The 22,187-nt window shown below is 47.1% G+C and overlaps 7 protein-coding genes across 7 annotated transcripts; 5 read left to right on the top strand and 2 right to left on the bottom strand.

Moving 5' to 3' along the window:
- Positions 1-311: 311 nt before the first annotated feature.
- On the bottom strand, positions 312-1,547 carry N7495_000777 (uncharacterized protein; the record flags this gene model as incomplete). The annotated part of the gene is made up of 1 exon (XM_057203447.1): positions 312-1,547. One exon carries the CDS (start codon positions 1,545-1,547, stop codon positions 312-314), a length of 1,236 nt encoding a protein of 411 aa, XP_057067520.1.
- A 4,001-nt stretch (positions 1,548-5,548) lies between these two features.
- sun1 (SUN family protein UTH1) lies at positions 5,549-6,938 on the top strand (the record flags this gene model as incomplete). Its single annotated transcript, XM_057203446.1, has 2 exons — positions 5,549-6,832; positions 6,894-6,938. The coding sequence occupies 2 exons, from the start codon at positions 5,549-5,551 to the stop codon at positions 6,936-6,938; spliced, it is 1,329 nt and encodes a 442-aa protein (XP_057067519.1).
- A 2,973-nt stretch (positions 6,939-9,911) lies between these two features.
- On the top strand, positions 9,912-11,504 carry fhdA (putative transcription factor Tos4; the record flags this gene model as incomplete). Its single annotated transcript, XM_057203445.1, has 2 exons — positions 9,912-11,426; positions 11,478-11,504. The coding sequence occupies 2 exons, from the start codon at positions 9,912-9,914 to the stop codon at positions 11,502-11,504; spliced, it is 1,542 nt and encodes a 513-aa protein (XP_057067518.1).
- A 1,422-nt stretch (positions 11,505-12,926) lies between these two features.
- On the top strand, positions 12,927-16,644 carry N7495_000774 (regulator of nonsense transcripts 2; the record flags this gene model as incomplete). Its single annotated transcript, XM_057203444.1, has 6 exons — positions 12,927-12,945; positions 12,999-13,043; positions 13,111-15,899; positions 15,967-16,293; positions 16,344-16,485; positions 16,541-16,644. 6 exons carry the CDS (start codon positions 12,927-12,929, stop codon positions 16,642-16,644), a joined length of 3,426 nt encoding a protein of 1,141 aa, XP_057067517.1.
- A 746-nt stretch (positions 16,645-17,390) lies between these two features.
- Positions 17,391-19,212, top strand: N7495_000773 (uncharacterized protein; the record flags this gene model as incomplete). The annotated part of the gene is made up of 4 exons (XM_057203443.1): positions 17,391-17,558; positions 17,626-18,799; positions 18,865-18,976; positions 19,035-19,212. 4 exons carry the CDS (start codon positions 17,391-17,393, stop codon positions 19,210-19,212), a joined length of 1,632 nt encoding a protein of 543 aa, XP_057067516.1.
- A 501-nt stretch (positions 19,213-19,713) lies between these two features.
- N7495_000772 (coiled-coil-helix-coiled-coil-helix domain-containing protein) lies at positions 19,714-20,619 on the bottom strand (the record flags this gene model as incomplete). The annotated part of the gene is made up of 3 exons (XM_057203442.1): positions 19,714-19,924; positions 19,977-20,286; positions 20,430-20,619. 3 exons carry the CDS (start codon positions 20,617-20,619, stop codon positions 19,714-19,716), a joined length of 711 nt encoding a protein of 236 aa, XP_057067515.1.
- A 255-nt stretch (positions 20,620-20,874) lies between these two features.
- N7495_000771 (thiamine diphosphokinase) lies at positions 20,875-21,981 on the top strand (the record flags this gene model as incomplete). The annotated part of the gene is made up of 3 exons (XM_057203441.1): positions 20,875-20,989; positions 21,080-21,159; positions 21,286-21,981. The coding sequence occupies 3 exons, from the start codon at positions 20,875-20,877 to the stop codon at positions 21,979-21,981; spliced, it is 891 nt and encodes a 296-aa protein (XP_057067514.1).
- Between the last annotated feature and the right edge of the window lie 206 nt (positions 21,982-22,187).

Raw genomic sequence — 22,187 nt, 5'->3', positions numbered from 1 at the left:
CGCTCAGAGTGGGACAGAAGAAATCTTGGCGATTGTCGGTGATTTGAAGTGGTTATCGTCGGACCGCCAAGACCGGCCTCCCGAGGTCGGACTCGGTTAAAGAATACCTAGGTAGTATATCAAGAAGAAAAAAAGAATTTAATTTAGGCGTTTAAAAAATATGGTAGATTCAAATGAACGAAATAGTATTCTTTGTAGACATGAAGATATATTGAAGAGAAGAAAGAAAAGACACACGTGATATTTTGTACGCCGAATATACCTTTACATGCAGAACATTATCTAGGCAAAAATTGAAGTAGGACTCGCAATCATGAGGTGGTAGACTTTGTCTTCTTCTTGGTGGTCTTAGACACAGCCACTGGCTCACCGTCCTGAAGAGCCTTGGCCTTGAGCTTCTGAAGCTTCTCTTTCCGCGCCGTGGCAAGCAAAGCCTCTTCCTCGTCCTCAGCAGACTTGGTCTTCTTGGTCTTCTTCTCCTCAAGCAACTTCTCCTCTCCAGCGTTTTTGCGCTTCTTGCTAGGCTTGGCTTCGACCTCGGGGAGTGTCTCGACAACATCTTCATCTTCAACCCACAGCTCACTGGCCAGCCAAATGGGCATAGCCATGGTGTTTGCGCCCTTCACATGAAGCGCCTTGATGTTCCTCCAGCCCTTGGAGACAAATTTCTCCACCATACCGTCAACGACAGCGGCAATATTCTCAGACAGCTGATCGGCGGTCATCTTAGAGGATCCGACACGGATAGCGGCAGTAGTAGAGGGTGCAAGCTGCACGGGAGCGCAGTTCAACGTCCGCTCGATCTCCTTTGCAACGATTAAAGGGCTAGCAAATGAAGCGCTACGGTCTTCCTTGGCAGGCTTCTTCGCCTTAGGGTCTTTCTTGACCCTCTTTCCATCAACCTTCTCGATCTCGGAGATGCGAATGGGGATTGGGCGCTTGCTGGACTTGTAGAATGTCTTTCCAAGAGTCTTCACCAGGCGGGTCACGATACGGTCATCAGCAAGGAAAACATCATACTCAGAGAGCAATTGGCGTCTGCTCTCGAAACTCTTGTAGCGTGCGGCCAGCTTGGAAAAGCCGATGACCTTCTCGATACGCGAGGAGAGTTCTTGGGGGAATATGGGATCGGCGATGATATCCTTAACGCCACGTTGGGGGTCGGCGGTAATCACGCAGATACTGAGAGAGGGCGAGGAGTTCAAGGAGTGCGGGATGGGAATTTTGCCAGGCTTGAGGCGGTTCTTATCCACGACGTGCTTCTTGGTGGTGAGGACCAGCCACACAGCCTCGTTGTGAGCGGGAGAATCTTCGTCATCGGAGTCATTATCGCCAATCAGAGTCTTCTTTGTCGCCAAATTTTCCTTCGCGTCCTGGTTTGACTTGATGTGCTTAAGCAGTGCGGAGGAAGCTTTCAGGACCTGCCGTATGTTAGTGAGTGTTGTATTTAATTTTTCTTCGTTGTCGTGATCACATACCTGGGGTTGGTCCAGTTGGTATGGTGAACCTGAAGCCACCTTCGATGTGAGAGTAGTAGTAGAGACCATTTTTGCGGGTTGAAGACTCTACTCCAATTTTTCTGTAACGCTATCGAGACTCAAAAAAAAAATCTCGGAAGGCGGTGGCAGTTTGTCCGGGCTTGGCAGTCCAGACCGACGATCTGCCGCCTGAGGCAGCTGTCTTCAGCACGTGATTATTTTAGAAATCGAAGGTGCGACATATTGACTTGTGAAAGTACAGCGCGTACATATCAACCAATCTACCAAGCATCAAAGAACCTCTTCACTTATCATTTATCCTGATATGCAAGCTCGTAAGAGACAGATACCAGCTAATCAATGTTTAGCGCCCTATTCGTACTATGCTTAAAGACTTGCTCGCAGTGATGGATGTTTTGGATAGCACTTTCGTACCGGTGAAGCTGATTGGGAGACTTATGCTGTGAAACCTGATCGGAACACTAGGGTGTACTACGCTATGAACGGACGCCCGATCCAGTTACATTGATCAGATGCTATGATTTCAAGACTGATGGACGGGCCCAGCGTATTCCTCATTCTGCTTTTATCAATCCAGCGACTGAAAATGGGTCTGATAGACAATCGAAGTCTGCCAAACTGGGGTTTGGATACTCATTCAGACAATTATAAGTGTACTATAATGGCCTCTTGCTCGACTAATGACTTCGCGACGAATGCGGATGAGAGCAGCTTGCGCATGCGTCTATGCTTTTAGGGTCACGCTCGCTCCCGATGGAGAGAGAAGTGAAGCCAGCTCCGTAGAGCTCGTAGAACTCGCTTTTAATGGGAACTGATTTCCTTGAGGCTTAGCGACCATATATGGCCTTCTAAGACTTAACTGACGCAAATGAGAGCTAGTTGAGTGAAACCCGGACGACGTTCCATATGGTGTTGGTTTTTAATACTGCTCTGGCTCTGTGTAAATTGATGGAACAGATCGTATTTCTTGTGTTGTCGGTCTATGGCTCTGTGAAATCTACCGCCTATAGAATGATAGATTTTCCATATCTCTAACTATTCACTATTATTGGGCTTCATAACTCATTTGACAGCTGAAGGGTTAACGAGGAAATGGTGCGATTAGAGTTAGCTCCTGTACATGGGATTCCGGATTTCCATCTATGAATTTGACATTGCTTCAATTATAACGAGAATGAGATAGTGAACAATGGAAGATGCCAAGGTTGAGTGGATTTAGTAGAAATAACATTGGAAATTGAGACATATTCTCTAACGTGACCCGTGGACTAGCCAGAAGTTACCTACCTAAGTAGGTAGAGGATCATCATCATACCGTCAGAGCCAGCTAAATAATACGACTTCGGGAAGACAAATGCCACATCTACAAGAAAGATCTTGGAGGTTGGCTGGCTACATGGCTATTAGCAATGCATCATAAATTCATCTAATGCCAATTTTCATTAAATTGCTCATACTGTTCGCACCGTTGATGTAGTCGGTGAAAGTCACATGATTTCAGTGCCATCGGATTCAGCGTTATTGTATCCTTCAACCAACTTGATGGCGATATCATAATAAACCTTGGAAGAGAAGTTGAAGAATGTGGAACAATATGTGTCTACTGAATCTACAAAGAGGACCTGTAGACATAAGCTGTGTAATAAGAGAAACCTATGGGCTTGCAGAAAACCTTTGAACCTCATTGTGCTCAAACGTTGGAAGGAACTCTTTTGCCACTGCATTATTACCGAGGTCTCAGATGGATCCTGCTAGGTACTACCTACGTATGAATTGAGATGACCCGGAGACGTTTCATCTACATGACCAATTGACTTGATTGACAGTGCAATGCCATTCGCATATTATATAATGTCTTGAACCCAGGTCTAGACCGAAGTTTCTAAAACTGTTCAAAGCTCGAAATACTCACGGGTAGCTACAGTGTATATTGTTTAACTGAAGCACTACCGAGATCTATTTATAGTGCCGAGCCATGTGAGTGAGCCGTAATCTGCTTCCACCTACTGTACACAATAGAGCAATTGAACCAGAGTACACTGTAAGAAAGAGAACATAATATGGATAAAATGTCAAGTGCATAGGATTCGGAAAGCTAGGGGACTGGCTTATACGTATAGATGGATCGGCGCACGAGGTAGATGACTGTGCTTTATAGGATTAGTGGCAGGATTAGTTGGCAGGATTGGTTACAGAATCAGTTTGATGAAAGCTCTGCAGGGAGCATGCAAGGTACAGAAGTCAACGCGTCCCCAATCTCAGAGTGAAATGAACCTCCGTAGGTTGGCCAGTGCTGGAGGGAGTGTCGCCATAGTTCCAAGGTTAACGGGGTTAACGAAGGCACTAACATAGTGCCAATGGGCGTGGGGCTAACTGGGCTGAATGGGCTAAAGCTTCTAGATCGTTGAGGATTCCAAAATTTTCATCCCCTATGAGCGGTGGAATCAGACTGTTGTCAGTAAAGAGATTGTTCCGGCACCCCACAGAGTAGACCAGATAGACTCGTCGTACACACTAATCTTACATTAAACTAACAGAACCGCTAGTATAGCGCGCCACGCAAGCAGCGCGTCTCTGATCAAATCAGAAATAAGAGCTCCGATGGATAGCACTAGAGGGATAGGAGTGTGTAGTGAGAAGAAGTATGACGCGGATTGCGGACCAAGAGCCGGGGTTTTCAGACGCCATAAAAGACTATCAAAGACTATTGAAAGGAAATTAACATACTAAGTAGAACTCACCGACTTCTTAGAATAGGCTGGTTACGGGGTGTGTTCTATGTTCTTTTGGATATCTATTAGAAATTGGGTAATTGTAGCGAGTAAAAGCCCAGAATTTGCATAGGGCTGTATACTAAATAGATTTTCGATGATATTCGTTGAGTGTTGAGTATTGAGTATTGTATCGAGTATTGAGTATCGGTATTATTACCCCCCTGGCGTGCGATCAGCACGAGTGCATGATTAACCTTGCATAGCATTGATTGGATTTGAACTGTTGGTCTCCCTCTAAAGATCAATCCGAAACTACTTTCTTAATTTTAATCCAGTACTTAAGAGTAGAGGTTGCAGTCGATAGTTATTATTATTGCTGATAGAAACTTGGAAGTGCTACTCATATACCCATGGATACATCAGGACATTCCGAAGTGGTAGAAATCTGATTGGTGTACCTGAACGATATTGTATGGTTCTTATATACATTGATTGGACAGTACCTGGGTCATTTTAATTATACCCCACTCTATCTCTCAAGGTAAACAATCAAAACTGAACGTAGGATGGGCTCGGGCAATTGGTAAAGTACTATACCAGAATGAGTTTAGACCAAGATTCACCATTAAAAGGAGATTAAATGCTGTAATTTAAACAGGATCTAGACAGTACAAAAATACCTAGAAAAACACTGAGTTATACGGGGACTCCACTGTTGCGTGGTGAGACAAGATTAAGCCCCTTTTTTGCTCCTTTTGTTAAGGAAGTCAATGTGGATACTATATACTTGTATGTTTCGGTATCCAATAGCCTGTAATATGGTCGTATTGGCCCGCAAATCTTGGACTCCCCCTGTGGTTTTACATTTTACTCTGTACTTCTTACTCCGACTTCCACTTCTTCTCTCCCTTCTTTTCCCTAGCCTTAGACTCTGTATTTTCCCTTCCCATCCGACCTGAGGGATTCGTTCTCTCTACCTACACTCATTTACTTCGAAAATACCACATCGTTCTCTCGAACTTCCCTTTCTATCGAATCCCGCGCGACTGGCTTGCCGTCATTTGAATGTACGTTCTATCCTCGTTTTGGGAGTTATGAGAGAGATGGGGTCTTTCAAGAAAGATATGTTCTTGGATCGAAAAAGTGTTATTCTGCATCATCCTCCACTTCTTCAGCGCAATGACTTGCGTTCGTCAGATCTTAATGCGACTGATGGTGGGGGTGGATTCGGATGTTGGATGTATCGAGGGACCAAATCGATCATGATCACGAACTGACTATTGTTGTTCCACAGTTCCACAACTTCAACACGCAATTCGGATTTAGCTCGACGCAATGAAGTACTCTCTTGCGCTGACTCTGGCTTCGGCGGGCTCCCTGGCGGCCGCCCACGGTCACGGTGGTCACGCCCAGTTCCACAAGCGCGTCGTCGATACCGAGACTAACACCATTGAGGTTGCTGGCCCGACTGTCTACGATTTCGTTGTCCTGGAATCCGGTGTCGCCCAGCCTATCAGCGATGAGGCTGCTTGCGAGGGCCTTGCTGACCACGAGTTGGAGTTCCTCGGTCCTTCCATTGCTGCTGCATGTGCTGCCCTAAGCACCAGCGCCAGCGTGACTTCCACCTCCATCTCTACTACCTCCACCTCCACTACTTCCGTCCCCACTACTACTCCCGCCCCTGCAACTTCCACTATCGCCCCCCTGGTACTCCTTCAGACTTCTGCTGCTATCTCCTCCATTTCCAGCAGCTCTACTGTTGAGTCCTCCAGCACCGCCGAGGCCGCTGCTAGCACTGCCGCTGCCACCAGCTCTGGCACTGGTGTTGACCGGACCTTCGTTTCCGGAGAGCTCTCTTGTGATACTTTCCCCAGTGATTATGGCGCCCTTTCTCTCGACTACCTCGGAATTGGCGGCTGGTCCGGTATCCAGTACCTCACCATCGTTGATGAAATTATCAGCAGCATTTCCACTGCTGTCGCCGGTGGTGATAACTGCACTGAGGGTGCTATGTGCTCATACGCATGCCCTCCCGGTTACCTGAAGACCCAGTGGCCCTCCCTTCAGGGATCCTCTGGTGAGTCTATCGGTGGATTGACTTGCAAGAATAACAAGCTCCACTTGACCAACTCCGATTACAGCGACAAACTTTGCATTGCTGGTACCGGCGGTGTGAACGTTGTCAACAAATTGAGCACCCATGTCGCTGTTTGCCGTACTGACTACCCCGGTACTGAATCCGAGACTATTCCCCTGTCTGCCACCGCCGGTGATACCCACGCCCTGGCCTGCCCCAACAGTGCCGAATACTACAAATGGGAGAACAAGGACACTTCCGCCCAGTACTACGTCAACAACAAGGGAGTCTCCACTGAGGTAGGTTGCCAGTGGGGTGATGGCTCCGCCCCCGTCGGTAACTGGGCCCCCATGAACATTGGCGTCGGATACACTGATGGTACCACCTGGTTGTCCATGTTCAAGAACGAGCCCACCACTGACGCCGACCTTGACTTCAAGGTCAAGATTGTTGGTACTGGCATCAAGGGTGAATGCTTCTACGATGGTAAAGGTACTTTCTACGATGCCAGCGGCGCGATCAGTGGTACCAACGGCTGCACTGTAAGTTAATCAACCCGCGTCTCCTAGCACAATCCACTGATCATCTTCTTCAATCTTTCAGGTCAGCTTTACCACCGGTGAAGCCTACTTCCATTTCTACGAGTAATTGCCTAATTCCTGAACTACTTGGTTTCAGAAGTCCGCAAACTCAAAACCGTACGGCCGTGGACGAGCTTTCATTTTCCCCTTCAATCGAACCTCACTTGAGCATGGACACAAAGGATCTCCTCTGTGTCCGGTGCACGGGTGCTATTGTGCATATCCAGGTTTGTTTGAAGGGTTGTCTTCTTCTTGTGTATCTTACTTTATCTTGTTTGACGCGGGCTTTTTGACGGTGGAAATTCAATCCTTGTTACATTTTTTTTTCTATTATCAGATGCCTTTCTCCCCTAGTAGGTCGGACCTTTAGGGGAACTCGGCTAAATTGATTACCTCGGTGCCTCAAGTGCAAACCATTTTGATTGTCTTCTTCTTTTGCCTTGAGATTCAATTCTATGTTGTCTCCTCATTTTGTGTTTTCCCTTTTTTTTATTCCCATTATGCTGATCTCATTAATTCCCTTTTTGCTTGATGCAATTACCTCTTTCTCTCCGAAACCGTGGATCTGCGTATTCGGGACATGAGCCATGTTTTAACGCTTATATCAGATACCCAGGTAAATCAACTAGCAATGATATGAAGGACGCTTCTTCTTTACACAGTTCATAGTGAAGATTCTCGTAGTTGGAGCCGCAGTGATAGATGTCACATGACTTCATAGCCCTAGATTCCTACCCATACTCAGATCCTGCTACTAGCAGGAGCACAGGTGAGCCAGACAACGAAGACAGAAGACATAGTCAACAACGCTATCATCAAGAAGTCCTGACTCAAGGCGTTGTGCTGAGAGGCGAAGAAGCAAGCTCGTGGTAAATTGCTAAGATCAGGATCTCCCTGCGTCAATTTGCGGATTAGGCGTCGACGTGTGGGTGCTTTAAGCTTGGAGAAGATTTAAAAATCATCAGTTTGCTCATCCTATGCAGGTGCAGAAAATTCCAGCTGGGCAGTATCCACACCAGAAGGCCAACTAGGAAAATAATAGAGAAAGAGGTCTTGAAGTGCCTTGAGTCGAAGGCCTTCTGATAAGCATGAGTGGCTACGAAGGCCCTCATACCTATATATATACAATCAATGGCCAAATCAACATATAGTCCATTTCGCGAAGATAGTTGTAGCTTTGACCCATGGTCCAAAGGGTCCACGAGTGAAGCAAAGGGTAGCTTCGAGGGGGAAGTAGTGGCATAATGCCCATTGAACCCACTCCGGTACTTGTGGTTCGCCAATGTTCGTTTCACAAATATGTGTGTGAAAGGATTCTGGTTTTCGTACGGGCCCGCATAATTGGCACTTGTTCAACAATGAACTAGCTCGTTTCCTCGCAAATTTTCAGCAATTTCCAACAGACGTGGTGGTATATAGATCCTCCAACGTCTATGCAACTAGGCCCCAGATTGATAATTGGAGTCGGACCAATAGTCCTGGAGGAAATCGGGAGCTAATGCGATATGGGGACCCAAATGGATGCTCCTGAGCCTTGGTTGTAGTAATGACATGTTGTTGGGAAAGGATATTTGTCTGGAGAAATATCCACCCCGGAAACCCCTGCTACCCTCTAGGTTTGGTAAATTCCAATTTGAGGAGCGTAGATACAAGAAAGAGTAGGGACATATACTTTGGAAATTTAACTTGTATAGTGATAGACATCTAGGTGCCTAGACAGAAGGAATGTGAACGTGAAGGTGAGTAATGTAGCATGGATCCTTGTAAGAATAGATGGAAGAGAATGTGGCAGACTATGTGCTTCCAAATGATATCGGTTTTGCTGAGCATCTGTAAGTAACACCCCAAATACGGTACTGAGAACTGAAAAATCAAGTAATTCATCCAGCACTCGAAGAGACTCAATGGTGGTCGCGAGGACTGGAAGATTTGTAAAAGTTCGAGAGAATGGGCGCTCTTCCCTGGTCAGGCGTTTGAATTGCTGTTCAGTCTTGAGTAATATGTCTTATACAGTTTTCGTACATGGAGTTGGTCGTTTTCAAGCATCTCCAGACATTTGGAAAGAGGAATTGGAGTCTAATACATCGTTGAGATTTCAGAATTGAGATAAGATAGCGCTCAGTCTTCCCCCTTTGATTTTGCTGCTGATTTATAGCTTGTTAATGTTCTTAGATTGTTCTTGTCGTTGAGCTCGTTATGTGTTCGCATGATAGCTCAAGAGATTCTCGGCGACAGCCAAAGCTTTAGGGTACCCAACTTGCATTTGTGAAAACCAGCAGGATTATAAGGTACTGAGGTGACTGAAGCTTCATGCAGCATTTGATTTGTGCGTTCATTGTTGAATTTCTAGCCAAGCAATTTCGGATGATTCTTCTTACCGAATCGAATGTAAGGAGTTTGGTATACGCCGAATAATACGGCCGAAACCCCTTTAGTTGACCTCTCCATTCGATATTCATTATCACAACGGACCCGGAAGTATGAGAGACCGATGATTTTTTTCAACGAATCAATGAAGAAGAAAGAAGATGGAAATAATTAGTAATTCTTAGATTCTCCAAGTCGGGTCGCGTCGGTCACGTGATTAGGTCTATGCAGGACGCGTTTATATACTGTAGCTGTATAGAATCAAAACGACCAATTCCTATATTTAGCCCATACTCTGTAATTTTAAACCCTTATTAAATATCATCAAATGAAAGTTTGAATGAATAGTTTGAATAATTGGGTTACTAGGTAAAAAGAACCTTGTGGATGGAAAATTCATTTTCTCTCTGAACGCGTCTACGGAGTCGCGGGCCAAGATCGAACCTTTCTTCTACCTCTCCTCTTCCCTCACAAATTTCCCCCTCCAACCCATTCCAATCCCCCACACATGTTGGGTACCTTCTCTTTTGGAGAAGTCCTCTTTTGTTAAGTCCTTGTTTAGAAACATTTGTCTGATTCTTGAATACGCCACGACGTGAACTTGAGCTCGAGAGCTTGACTCGTTTCTCGTCTCATAAAAGGGTGTCAGACTTGGGTTGTTACAACAGAAATCATGGAATCTTCTCCACGTCGGCTCTCTTTGGGCATTGTGGCTGGCGTTAAACGTCCTGCCGCTTTGCTTCCTGCGTTTGAGCCCATGAGTTCATCCCCCTCTCTTCCTCGGGCTCAGAAGCGTGTAGCTCGCGAACCCTCCATCTCGACCTACCCAACCCCCGTCCCTACCTCGTCGACTAATATTATGTCATCGTCCCCACCTGGAAACGTCGTTGGCCGCTCTACGACGCGTCGTATTTTCTCTGCTGCCTCGGAACGAACCCCATTGTCGACCGTGCCTACGCTGATGTTGCCGGAGAATGGCGAACCCCTTCTGATGGGCCGATCTAGCGTTTCGTGTCACCATCAGCTTGCTGCTAGCCGAATGATCTCTCGTGTTCATGTCAAGGCAACCTTCAAGCCGGCTCCGAACCCTTTTGATCGTGAGAGAGTGGAGATAATGTGCATGGGTTGGAATGGAGTTAAGATTCACTGCCAGGGGAAAAAGTATGATCTGGCTAAGGGCAAGACTTTTACCTCGGATATTAAGGATGCAGATATCATGATTGACGTGCACGAGGCCCGGGTGCTAGTTCAATGGCCTCGCCAAGATAGTGATCGAAAGGACTGCCCGTCGACTGACTCGGAGCAGACCTGGGACGAAAGCACTCCTACCCAGAAAAAGCACTCGCGAAGAACATTGCAGGACAGCCCTTTCATGGACAAGCCTTTGTCCTTTCCTGCTTCTCCATCTTCTACTGCATTGCGGGCTATACCTCCTTCGTCGCCTATCTTTGCACTCTCTCGAGCCCGTGATGCTGTGGTGGTTTACGAAGACGCCCCATCATCCCCATTGAAACGACACAACACTGTCATTGGACTTACTTCCCAAGGTGTTTGTCATAACCGTCGAGGTAGTTCAATTCTCGACAGCGACCTGGGTAGACACGACGAAGAATCTGACAACGATGAGGAGAATGATCCCATTATCCACTCATTCGGGCCTTTCGGTGAAAACCTGCTTCCTCGCATGGCCTCGTTCCGTGCAAATGACTCGCCCATTCGCTCTTCCTTGTCCTCTCAACGCATTATGTCGGGCCCATCTCTGGAGCCCACCCAGTCCGTGAAGGAATCATCCGAGGTCCCTGAATTCAAGGAGACTAGTCCTATTGAAGAGCTGTCTCAACAAAAGGACGAAAACTATGAGCGTGTCCGAAACCATGCCGCGAATCAGCTTGCGTTCTCTCGTCTGTCCTCGACTCCTTTTTCTACCATCCTGAATAACCTGCCTCCTGCCTACTGGAGGTCTAGTGTTAGTAAGCAATCTGGCCTGTCGCGTTCGGAAATTCGCTTCATTCTTGAGAACACCAAGTGCATCGGCAAGGTTGCTCGTGAGGGCAAAGATGCTGCGGGAAAGCCTCTCGAGAGCGAGTACTATTACATACCAGACGATGATGATGACGAGATGCGTCGTGGAGCAGTTGTCAATGATCTCCGAAAGCCTGGACTCCGTAACTGCCGTAAGCAGCACAAGGTATGTAAACCCTGTTATTGCTATCTAAAAGTCGGCTCTAACTTTTCGCAGCAATACTTTTGGCGTAAGCCCAAATAGATCTGACGAAGCATATCCGCCGTCCCAAAGGTCGGTGCGGGTTCTTCAGTAAATATTTGCAAGTGTTCTTGGTCACCCATTGATACCTATATATCAGGGTGAATTGCATAGCGTGGCGTGAGGCATACCCTGTTTTTTTTTAAAATTTTTTAGCCTAGTTTCCCTACCCCTACCCCCTTTTCTGGCCTTTTTGCGTTTTCAGCATGATTACGAAGGTATGCGATATCGCAGCATCAGTGGACCGTTGCTGGTCCATTTTCCTTTGACTTTGTGTTTTCCCCATGCGAATGGATTCTTTGAAATCACCGTCCTGTTTGCTCGTTCCAATTTCTGAGTCCTTCCCAAATCTCTCTCTTTGACCGAAAGCGTGCAAGTCGATCCAGATGGGCTTGTGCCATCTTGACTCTATTGCGTGCTGGCCTATCAATTGATGTACCTTATGTCTTTACTCAACCCCTCCTGTCACCATTAGTTCCAGATCTGTTAGAAGATCGGATGTACCTAGATAGTATACGACTTGTAGTTTTAGCTTGTGAATTATTAAAAAAAATTTTATTAGTTACTTTTATTGAACGAATCACGTGACCTAGTATAAATGTATTCTCTCATGACGTAATAAAATGTCAAAAAATGAGTTAGGAAAGATCATTCCTCCCAACCTGTCATAGTTCATTTCGGGAGTTGTTGGGGAAAAGAGCATATGCTATTACCTAGGGAGCATTATGACTCGGCTCTGATATAATATTTGCAAGTCAATCGTTATGTTGTTACCACAAATGAGGTAGAGCCGGGCACTCAGTCCTATCCTGTCATGTAACGTGTCTACTTCACAAGGTAGTGGAGGGAAGAGGGGCCAATCACAGGTGTTATGATCCCAAATACAGCCCTCCTTGAGCCTCATCCGACTTGGATATGCGCGTAGTTCCTTGTACTTGGGCAACCTGGTTTTCCATTCGGCATGAAAGCAGCTATTGAGTCGGCAGGGACAATCGAGTATTTGCTATCGTTCTGTGCATACCAGTCTATTGGACGTTGGTCGCTGCCTCGTCTCTTGAATCTTTGTGCTCATGGCCTCGAGATCGAATCTAGCCACCAATTTTCAAGAGCATGGCGGGGTTCTGCTTTGGTGTAAGATGAACAGCGCACACGGTTGAAATATGGAAAGTCGATTGAAGTCCAACTCTAGTACAAGTTGAATGAAAAATCTGAATAAAAAAGTCAATGTTCAACTGAGGCGTAGTTGACTGGAATAGTTCCCTCCGCACCGCCTTACAAACTGCCCGCTTTTCCCGCACAGCTTCAACAAAAAGATACAACTCCCATCGCTTTCCTTCGCTTTCCTCTGTGTCCCAGATGTAGTGTTCTCACTGCGACCCTTTCGGAACTTCTGAAAGGACTCACTTGAGAACTCCCTACACGGTCATGGAGCGCCATAAGAAAAGTATGTTCGATCTTGACCTTCGCTTGTGACTGACACTGACCTCTCACTTCTAGGAGAGATTCGCGATCTGAATGAGAGAGCTTGGGCGGGTGAGACTGGTATGGTTCTCAGAATAAGATTCCAATTTGACCGCTCATTTTCACTGATTCTGACCAACCCCTCTAGACTTATTCCCCGTCAACAAATCTCTCGACTCAGCTCTCAAAAAGAACACCGCATTTATCAAACGACTTCGCACTGGTATCATCGCCTCCGCGCAGGCAACCTTCTTATCCGATATCCGTACCCTTTCCCTCCACAAGTATCTATCCGAAATCATCTCCGCCTGCTATGAGGGCATCTGCAAGCTAAAGTCCCCCGCGGAAATCGCCGTGGGCGTGGAGATTGTATGCGCTTTGCATCAGCGATTTGGTCCGGTTGAGTTCACTTGCCAGATTGGCTGGCTCCTCGGCCGCGGACTGAGCTCACCAGATAAGGCGTCGCTAAAGTCGCTGAACCAGGAACTCCGTGAGCGGGAGGAGAAAGACCGTCTGTCGCGCCACCGCGTCTTGCTTCGCGTTGTCACTGAGCTATGGCTAGTTGGTGTCCTGCGTACTTTGGACGACGTTGAACGGCCGGAAGATTTGGGCGCAAAGGGAAAGGAGCAATCCCTCAAGCAATCGGAACTCCCATTCAAATTGAAGACACAGTTTTCGAAGGACCAAGACAAGCAAGGAGAGCCATTCCCTCTAGAGGTGCTGAAGGAGCTACTCGGTCACGACCGCGACCATACGAATTTGCCTCTCGCAGTCCTGTTCGTCAAGAGTTTCAGCTGGGATATCTTGGGTACCAAACTTGCGGAGGACGGTCGCAAGACTGTGGAGGCTGATGGGGCTACAATAGCTACGGAACAGGAAAACACGGCGACTAGCGCAGAAGCCATCGTGGAGGCTGACCCGCCGCTCGTTTCGGAAAAAATTCGCCAGCGCTTCAAGAATGTCCTGAACCGGTACTTGGAAGATGTCAAAGCGCATGTGATTCGCGATCAGAAGGCATTGGCTTCTCAAAACCGCCGAAACACTGAGGCATACGTGAAGAGCGGTGAGATCTTTGAAGATCGTCAGTCCAGCTATGAGAAACAGTTGAAAACCCTCGAAAGACTTGTGGCAAATACTCAGGTGCTGTGTGAGGCCCTGGGGGCCGATATGCCCGATCTGGCACAGAAAGAGACCAATGAAGCGTCCTCTAACGGCGGGATTGGCCTTGTCAAGACCACCGACTACTTACGTGGCCAGGGTGATGGTGCCGGTATTTGGGAAGACGAAGAGGAGAGACGATTTTACGAGAATCTAGCCGATCTCAAAGGGAAAGTGCCTGCAGTTCTTCTAGATGATGGAAAGAAAAAGAAGAGTGAGGTGGAAGAAGGTGGCAGAGACGATGGTGAGATACTAACAGACTCTTCTCTAGAGAAGGAAAAGTCGACCGCAGATTTAGAAGACCAGTCCACAATTATTGTTAACAAGACCGTCGGAGCTCAGGTGGAGGCTCTTCTTAGCAAGCTTCCGGAATTGCAGAACAAAGACCAAGTCGATGAGTTTGCCCTTGACTTTTGCTTCGTCAACTCGAAGGCATCCCGCAACCGACTTGTGAAGGCCGTTTCGGATGTTCCCAGAGGCCGCCTTGATCTTTTGCCCATCTATGCCCGTCTGGTGGCTACTCTTGGCCAATATTTGCCAGATATCCCCCAAGGATTGACTGCTTACCTCGACGAGGAGTTCCGGAGTCTCCAGCGACGTAAATCAAAGGAGTTCCTGGGTCAAGTGCGTATGAGCAATGTGCGATACCTTGCAGAGCTGACCAAATTTGGTGTGGTACCGGAGCACATTATCTTTCACTGCTTCAAAGTCTCGCTTGACGAATTCTCACGAATGAACATTGAGATCATCGCGAATCTTTTGGAGAATTGTGGTCGTTACCTGCTGCGGAACCCTGAGACCTCGCCACGAATGGCCTCCTTTTTAGAGACTCTCAACCGGAAGAAGAATGGTCAACACTTGGGTCAGCAGGAAAGGATGGTAATTGAAAACGCTATCTACTACGTTGATCCGCCGCCACGACCGGCCATCCAGCAAAAGGAGCGCACGCCAATGGAGCAGTTCATTCGCCGTATGATGTATCTGGAATTGAATAAGCGCAACTACACCAAGATTCTCAAGTCTATCCGCAAGCTTCACTGGGAAGAACAAGAGGTTGTTGACATCCTCGAACGCGTTTTTAGTAAGCCGGTCAAGGTCAAGTACGGCAATATTCATCTCATGGCAATTCTTGCTGGTGCACTTTATCGCTACCATCAGGAATTCGTCATCGGTGTGGTGGATAACACCTTGGAGCAGATCACATTGGGTCTGGAAATGAATGATTTCAAGTTCAACCAGAAGCGCATTGCTGAAGCTAAGTATTTGGGTGAGCTTTACAACTACAAAATGATTGACTCTCCTGTCATTTTTGATACGTTGTACCGCATCATCACTTTCGGCCATGAAGGTGGCACCCCAGTTCCAGGAAGGATTACGCCATTGGATCAGCCAGACGACTTTTTCCGAATTCGCCTCGCGTGTACCATCCTCGATACCTGCGGTCACTGCTTTGATCGCGGATCTGCAAAGAAGAAGCTTGATTTCTTCCTTGCCTTCTTTCAGTACTATCTGTTCACGAAAGACCCACTGCCTATGGATGTCGACTTTCTGGTTCAGGATACGTACTCCCTCGTCCGTCCGGAGTGGAAGCTAGCTACTAGCTATATGGAGGCTACTCGTATCTTCAGCGAGGCTGTCGCTCAGAATTATAAACAGGATGCCGAAAGACCTATTGAACTTGATGAGGAGGATGCAGAGAGCAGTTCATCGGATGAGGATCTTGAGGACTACGTGATTCCGGAGATTGAGGATGAGCAGGAAGTCAGTGATGACGGAGAGGTAAGCGTTTAACGAAATATTCCATAACACCAATTTTTACCTTGGAACAAATATTAACATGCAACAGGAATCTGGTTTGAACTCCGATTTAGATGATGAATCTGACTTTGAGGGTGAACAGATCGTAGTCACTCGACAAGAGGAGGAAAGAGACCCGGAAATCGAGGCTGATTTCGATCGTGAATACGAAAAGATGATGGCAGAGAGCATGGACTCTCGACGATTTGAGCGCAAGGCCGGATTTGATATTCCCCTGCCCATGAGACAGCGCCCGGTCCGTGAGATGGCAAACGTCGAATCCTCGTCCGATTCTGCCCCCGTAGAACCAGTGGCACCGATGCCAGCCAGCACTGTGGCTTTCTCTTTGATGACGAAGAAGGGAAACAAGCAACAGGTTTGTGCTTCATCTGACGTTGAGTCTCTATGGTTCTAATGATTATATAGACTCGCACTATCGATCTCCCATCTGACTCGAGCTTTGCTGTCGCCATGCGGAGCCAGCAGCAAGCTGATCGCGAAGAACAGCAGCGCATCAAGAATTTGGTTCTGAACTATGAGGCATCGGCCGAGCCCGAGGCTGAAGAATGTAAGACAATTTCCTGTCCACCAGCGATGAACTTTTGCTAACATGTGAACAATAGCCCCGGAAAAACGTGGACCTGTTAACCAGCGACTGGATAAATCAGCTGCGAGCCGATCTGCCTTCCGATCCCGCAAGCTTCAGCTCAGCGACGTTAATTGGTAATGAATGAATTGGCACTGAGTGCTGCGAATCAGAGATTATCATCCCTGGTTCCTCCTCACTCCAACGTGCAATTTGTAAAGAGAAGCTCGATCTAATCTTTTTCCGAGTGCAGCTCTAGAAAGCTGAAAACACGTCAACAAGGCCACAGTCACTTGGGAACCCCTTCCCCGACATGAAGAAGTTACTAAACTCCTGGATATGGCACACCGTGTATCTATTCCCTTTCTGCACAGGGCCAGATCCCATCCTTCGCAGATGTCCACTGGATAAACTCGAAGCGGGCTGTTTGCCCCTTGGTTTACAACAGTACGCTGCTTGAAGAGCGTAGGGACGAAGGTACAGATGAATCACAATGCAGATTTTACCATTACAAGGTTTCCTCAAGTAAATCCTATAATTTGTAGAAAGTAACACTTAGAATTGTCCTATAGTTATTGAATGTCGAGGCAAATGCTTAGCAAATCTAACCTCAGCTGTCAAATTCTGTTTCCAAGGGACTACGTCTGTGCGGTCTGCTGTAGAAAACATCCACGGGTCAGGCGGCTCTATTGATAAGAAAATAAGCCACTGAAATGGTGTGATTGTGGTTAGCTTCTTTTAGCCCTAGCGCCAGGTAGGTTACATAGTGGGTGGTTCGGTATCATGAGCTTACGAAGCTCCCTTTTTTCTATTGAGAACTCGTATCTTCCCCTGCTTTTTCTATTGATAAGATCTGAGTCCTGACATAGGTACCTGGGAAGCTAATCATGGCAGGGATTACGGAGGAGACGAAGGGAGACTACGTCGTACATGATGTTGAAGGTCAATCACATCCACCACACCCAGAACAAATCGTTTCCCAGTACGAACAAAAAAATTTGATCCGCGGTTTATCACAACGCCATGTGCAGATGATCGCTATTGCCGGTGCAATTGTATGCTCTTTTAAATCCTATATTTTCACTTGCTACGTGGATTAGAGAATAACTAACATCGACTTAGGGCACGGGTCTGTTTCTTGGTCTTGGTAGTTCGATTGCAACGGGTGGCCCGTTAGGCGCCTTGTTGGGCTTTCTATTCGTCGGTCTCATTGTCTGCGCAATTCAATTTGCGCTGGGTGAAGTCTCTGCATTGCTCCCCGTCACCGGTTCATTTGTTCGCCATGCAGAGGTTCTCGTGGACCCAGCAATGTCATTTGCAGTCGGTTGGAATCTCGTATATGGCTGTTTCCTCAGTGTGCCGAGTGAGATATCTGCTGCTGTAGTACTGATACAGTACTGGACTGACATCAATGCTGCGGTATGGGTGACGATTCTGATTTTGGTATCTGTTGCCGTTGCCGTCTGCTTCATCCGCGTGTACGGAGAAGTGGAATTTATATTCGCCATTCTCAAGATCCTCCTGGTTGTTTTCGTCGTCATTCTCGGTCTAGTCATTGATCTTGGTGGTGTGCCTGGTAAGCCTCGATTAGGCTTCCACTACTGGAAAGACCCCGGTCCTTTTGTCGAGTACATCGGCACAGGATCCTGGGCCCGGTTTCTCGGTTTCTGGGCTGTCATGACCAATGCAGTCTACTCCTTCGCCGGAGTTGAGTCTCTCGCCATGGCCGCTGCTGAAACCAGGAACCCAAGACACAATATCCCTAAGGCTTGCAAGCGGGTCTTTGCTCGCGTGACCATATTCTATGTCGTCACGATTATCATTGTGGGCATGCTGGTATCTAGCGCCGATCCCCGTCTCAGCGATGAGTCTGGAACTGCGACACAGAGTCCCTTCGTGATTGCTGCCAGCGATGCAGGCATCAGGGCCATCCCCTCAGTCGTGAACGCCATCTGTTTAACATCAGCATGGTCCTCGTCCAACCAGGCCATTCTTTCCGGAACAAGAACGCTCTACGGTCTCGCGATCAAGGGCCATGCCCCCAAGGTCTTCCTGTGGACTAACAAGTGGGGTGTGCCGTACATGTGTGTTACTGCGCAAGCACTCTTCTCCCTCCTAGCATACATGTGTGTGTCGAACGGAGCGTTGACTGTTTTCTACTGGTTTGTCGATCTGACCTCAGCCGGTACTCTGGTCTCGTGGATCGCTATTGCATACAACCATATTCGTCTCTTGCAAGCTCTAGACAAGCAAGGGATTTCGCCTAAGGAATTGCCGTGGCACAATCGCTTAACTAGTAAGTTTTACACTACTCCCCAACTTTGGTGTTAGTGTTGGTGCTGATGCTGATATCAAAAATAGGATATACCAGCTGGTTCGCCTTTATCTCCTGCATTGTCATTCTATTTACTGGAGGCTTTACTGTGTTTACAGCGGGTAACTGGGACCCTTCCAGCTTTATTTCTTCGTACTTGTTAGTATTTCCCATGACTCTCATATTCAAGAATTGGAAACGCTAACGCTAGAGACAGAGATATTCCGCTGGTGATTTTCGCTTACCTGGGCTACAAATTTATCCGTCGGACAAAGATTGTCCCTCTGGATGAGGTGCCACTTCGACAGGCGTTAGAAGAGGCTGATGAGGATCCTGAAAACGTGCCGCTTGCGAAAGATGGCATTTGGGCTAAGATAAATATCTTTTGGGGTTAATTGTGATACCCCCAAGTCTTATGACTACATGTGTGCTTTACTTTCAAGCATTATGCATAAACACTAGCTAATTATGAGCATTTAATACATGTTAATTTGACTACCTAAGTATGCGAAGGAAGCTTAGAAGGTTAAGCAAGTAGGTCTCCCTACGAGTATGAGATAGATGAAAAGTTAAAAGGAATTCATGATGCAACAGCTTTATTCTAAGAACCCTCTTTTGATTTCCAATTAAGCAGGAATGAAGGCCATACCAATACACTAAGTTACACGGAAATAAAATAAGGAAATAGGAGGAGCGTGGGAGATGGAGATGTGGATGAGATGATGGAGAGGTGCATGGCGATCGGACCAAAATCGAGGAGAGAAATGGCGGAGAGGGCTTTTATATAATACACACCCCGATCATGGTCCCCGGCATGCATTGCGGATATGTAGGAGTCAATGTATCAACACCCTGCCTCTAAGTTGTGAATGGAGATTATAGGTGGTCAGAGAAGCTTATTTCTCAGCCTTCTCGGTCTTCTCTTCTGTGCCATGAGCGGCCTTGGTGATCAGAGTCTCGCCGGTGGACTCTTCCTTAGGGGCATCATCCTCGGGGGTGGTGGGTTGTTGCTCAGAGGGAGCGGGAGCTCCACCTTCGTATTCGTCGTCATCTTCCAACTCGGCGCCGTACACATCGGGATGTAGCCGGAAGCAATCTTGCATACCCCTGCAGAAATTGTTATTATGTGTAAGCGATATTTAAACAAAGAGAAGCATACTTGAACTTGTCAATGCATTCAATGCCCTTGGGCTCTTCTTCAGAGTACACGAAGCAGCTGAACGCTGCCTTAAATTCCTCTCCACATGGGCCGCTGGCCATACCGCCTAGACAAGGGCAATCCCAATTGATCTCACCAGTCTCGGGGTTGAATGCAGCTTGTTGGCCAGCCTCTTCCTCAAGCTGGTTCAAGCCACCTTGAAGAGCGACCTTTTCGGCCTTCCGCTCTTCACGGATCTTGGGGACGACGGAGTCAAGGGTCGGGAGGGATTCATCGCCATTGTCGGTTTGCAATGAAGAGAGGATGGAGACTAAGAGCAGATAATAGAGTCAGCGGTACTCCGGTATATCCAAAAGCTAATAGCACATGATGCGACAGCTCCGAGTTCGCCATCTTGGTTACGTAGGAGCGAGAGAGAAGGGAAAAAAAACATTGCGAAGCTGAATCACATACAGGAAGGCTCCTTAGCGAAAACATCACTAGTGTTGTAGTAGTACACAACACCACCAGCCAATCCCCACCGAACAGCAGCACTTTTCCAGCTTCTGGACTTCTTCGGAGCAGTGCTTATCAATCGGCTAGTCGCTGGCGTGCGGGCTGTGACAGGCGCGCGAGCGAGCGCTCTGACAGCAGGACGAAACATGATTCAAGGGAAAGGAAAGGGATCAAATTGATGCCACGAGGGACCTCCAAGGAGCGAGATGAAGAGAGGAGGAGAGATTGGCGCGGAGGAGAAGATGATGGAAAGAGAAGTGTTGCGGCCTGAGGTTAGTCACGCTGCGGGCCCTTCACCATCGGTCTTCCTACCTTGGGCCTAACCTGCGTTAGCTGCCGCATCGGATTCGCACAAAATTATATATCGCATTTTAGTAGTGATAATAATTTACCAGTGCTTATAATGGAGTGGGATCCGAGTCGCTTCTTCCGTGCCTCTGGCAGTCCTTTTCCCTATGCTTTACTGGTGCTCAATCAGCCAATCAATGAAAAAGCAGTTGGAGTACTAAGTGAATATGGTAAGTCTGAGGAACTGATTCAATATCCTAATTTAGAATCTGATAACAATCTTGGAGTTTCATAGGGAACGATGTACTCACCTTTTATAGCTTCTTATATCATTTGCGCCGATGGTGGTGCTAATCGATTGCATGATATGCTGAAGAAGGAGGGGAAAGAGTCTAGCGAAGTAAGATCAGTCCTACCTATATTCCAGTTCTCAACCGGGAACAAGCCCACGATGCTTCAAATACCAGCTAATGGATCTTTACGCGAAAAGAAAATGTTGTTGAAACTATACTGACCCGATATCTAGCTTCCCGACATCATCATTGGAGATTTAGATTCTATTCGCCCAGACGTGTATCGACACTATGAAAATCTTGGAGTAACCTTATTGAGAGATCCAGATCAATACTCAACAGACTTCACCAAATGCTTAAAGTACCTCAATACACACGCTACAGAGATCGTTGCATCTCCCCGCCAAAGCAGAAAATTTGCAGAAAAGCTGCAAGATGCACCCCTTGAAGTTGTCATTCTAGGTGGTCTAGGTGGCCGTGTTGACCAGGCCTTCTCGCAAGTCCATCATCTATACATGATGAGCCAAACCCAGCGAGAACTTCGCGAAGCTTCAGAGAGTGACGAAGATTTAGGTGACAACAACCAAAACGCGGGTGGAAATCTATATCTTGTCTCTGAAGAGAGTGTTACCTTTGTGCTGCAACGAGGGAAGAATACTATTTGCACACCAGCTACAAGGCGGGCAGATGTCGAGGAGCAGGGACAAGAGGTGGAATACTTCTTCGAAGAGAACATTGGTATTATTCCTCTCTCTGCACCTGCGTCAATCACCACTCATGGCTTTGAATGGGATGTTGAAGACTGGCATACAGAAATTGGAGGCCAAATATCAACAAGCAATCATATTCGGGCTGACAGGGTGGAGGTGGAAACATCGGTGCCAGTTCTATTTACTGTGGAATTAGCGGAAAGATTAAAGCGCAGATAGAATCTGCTGGTTTAATTGAATGAGAGTGACCTGATGAATAATGCTTGAAATGATCCAATCCATTGATGCTCCATGGTCGAACTAACAAAATCCTCCCAAAACAAGGGGGAAAGGATACACCCCCAAACACGGTCGCCTCTTCTAGCTCAAGTGATAGAAAGAGAAATAAAAGGCAAAAATAAAATGATAAAATGAAAAGACAAACA

This window comes from Penicillium taxi, assembly GCF_028828555.1.
Source record: "Penicillium taxi strain IBT 34144 chromosome Unknown utg000001l_segment0_segment0, whole genome shotgun sequence".
Classification (NCBI taxonomy): Eukaryota; Fungi; Ascomycota; class Eurotiomycetes; order Eurotiales; family Aspergillaceae; genus Penicillium; species Penicillium taxi.
This window is presented reverse-complemented; position numbering and strand designations above follow the sequence as displayed.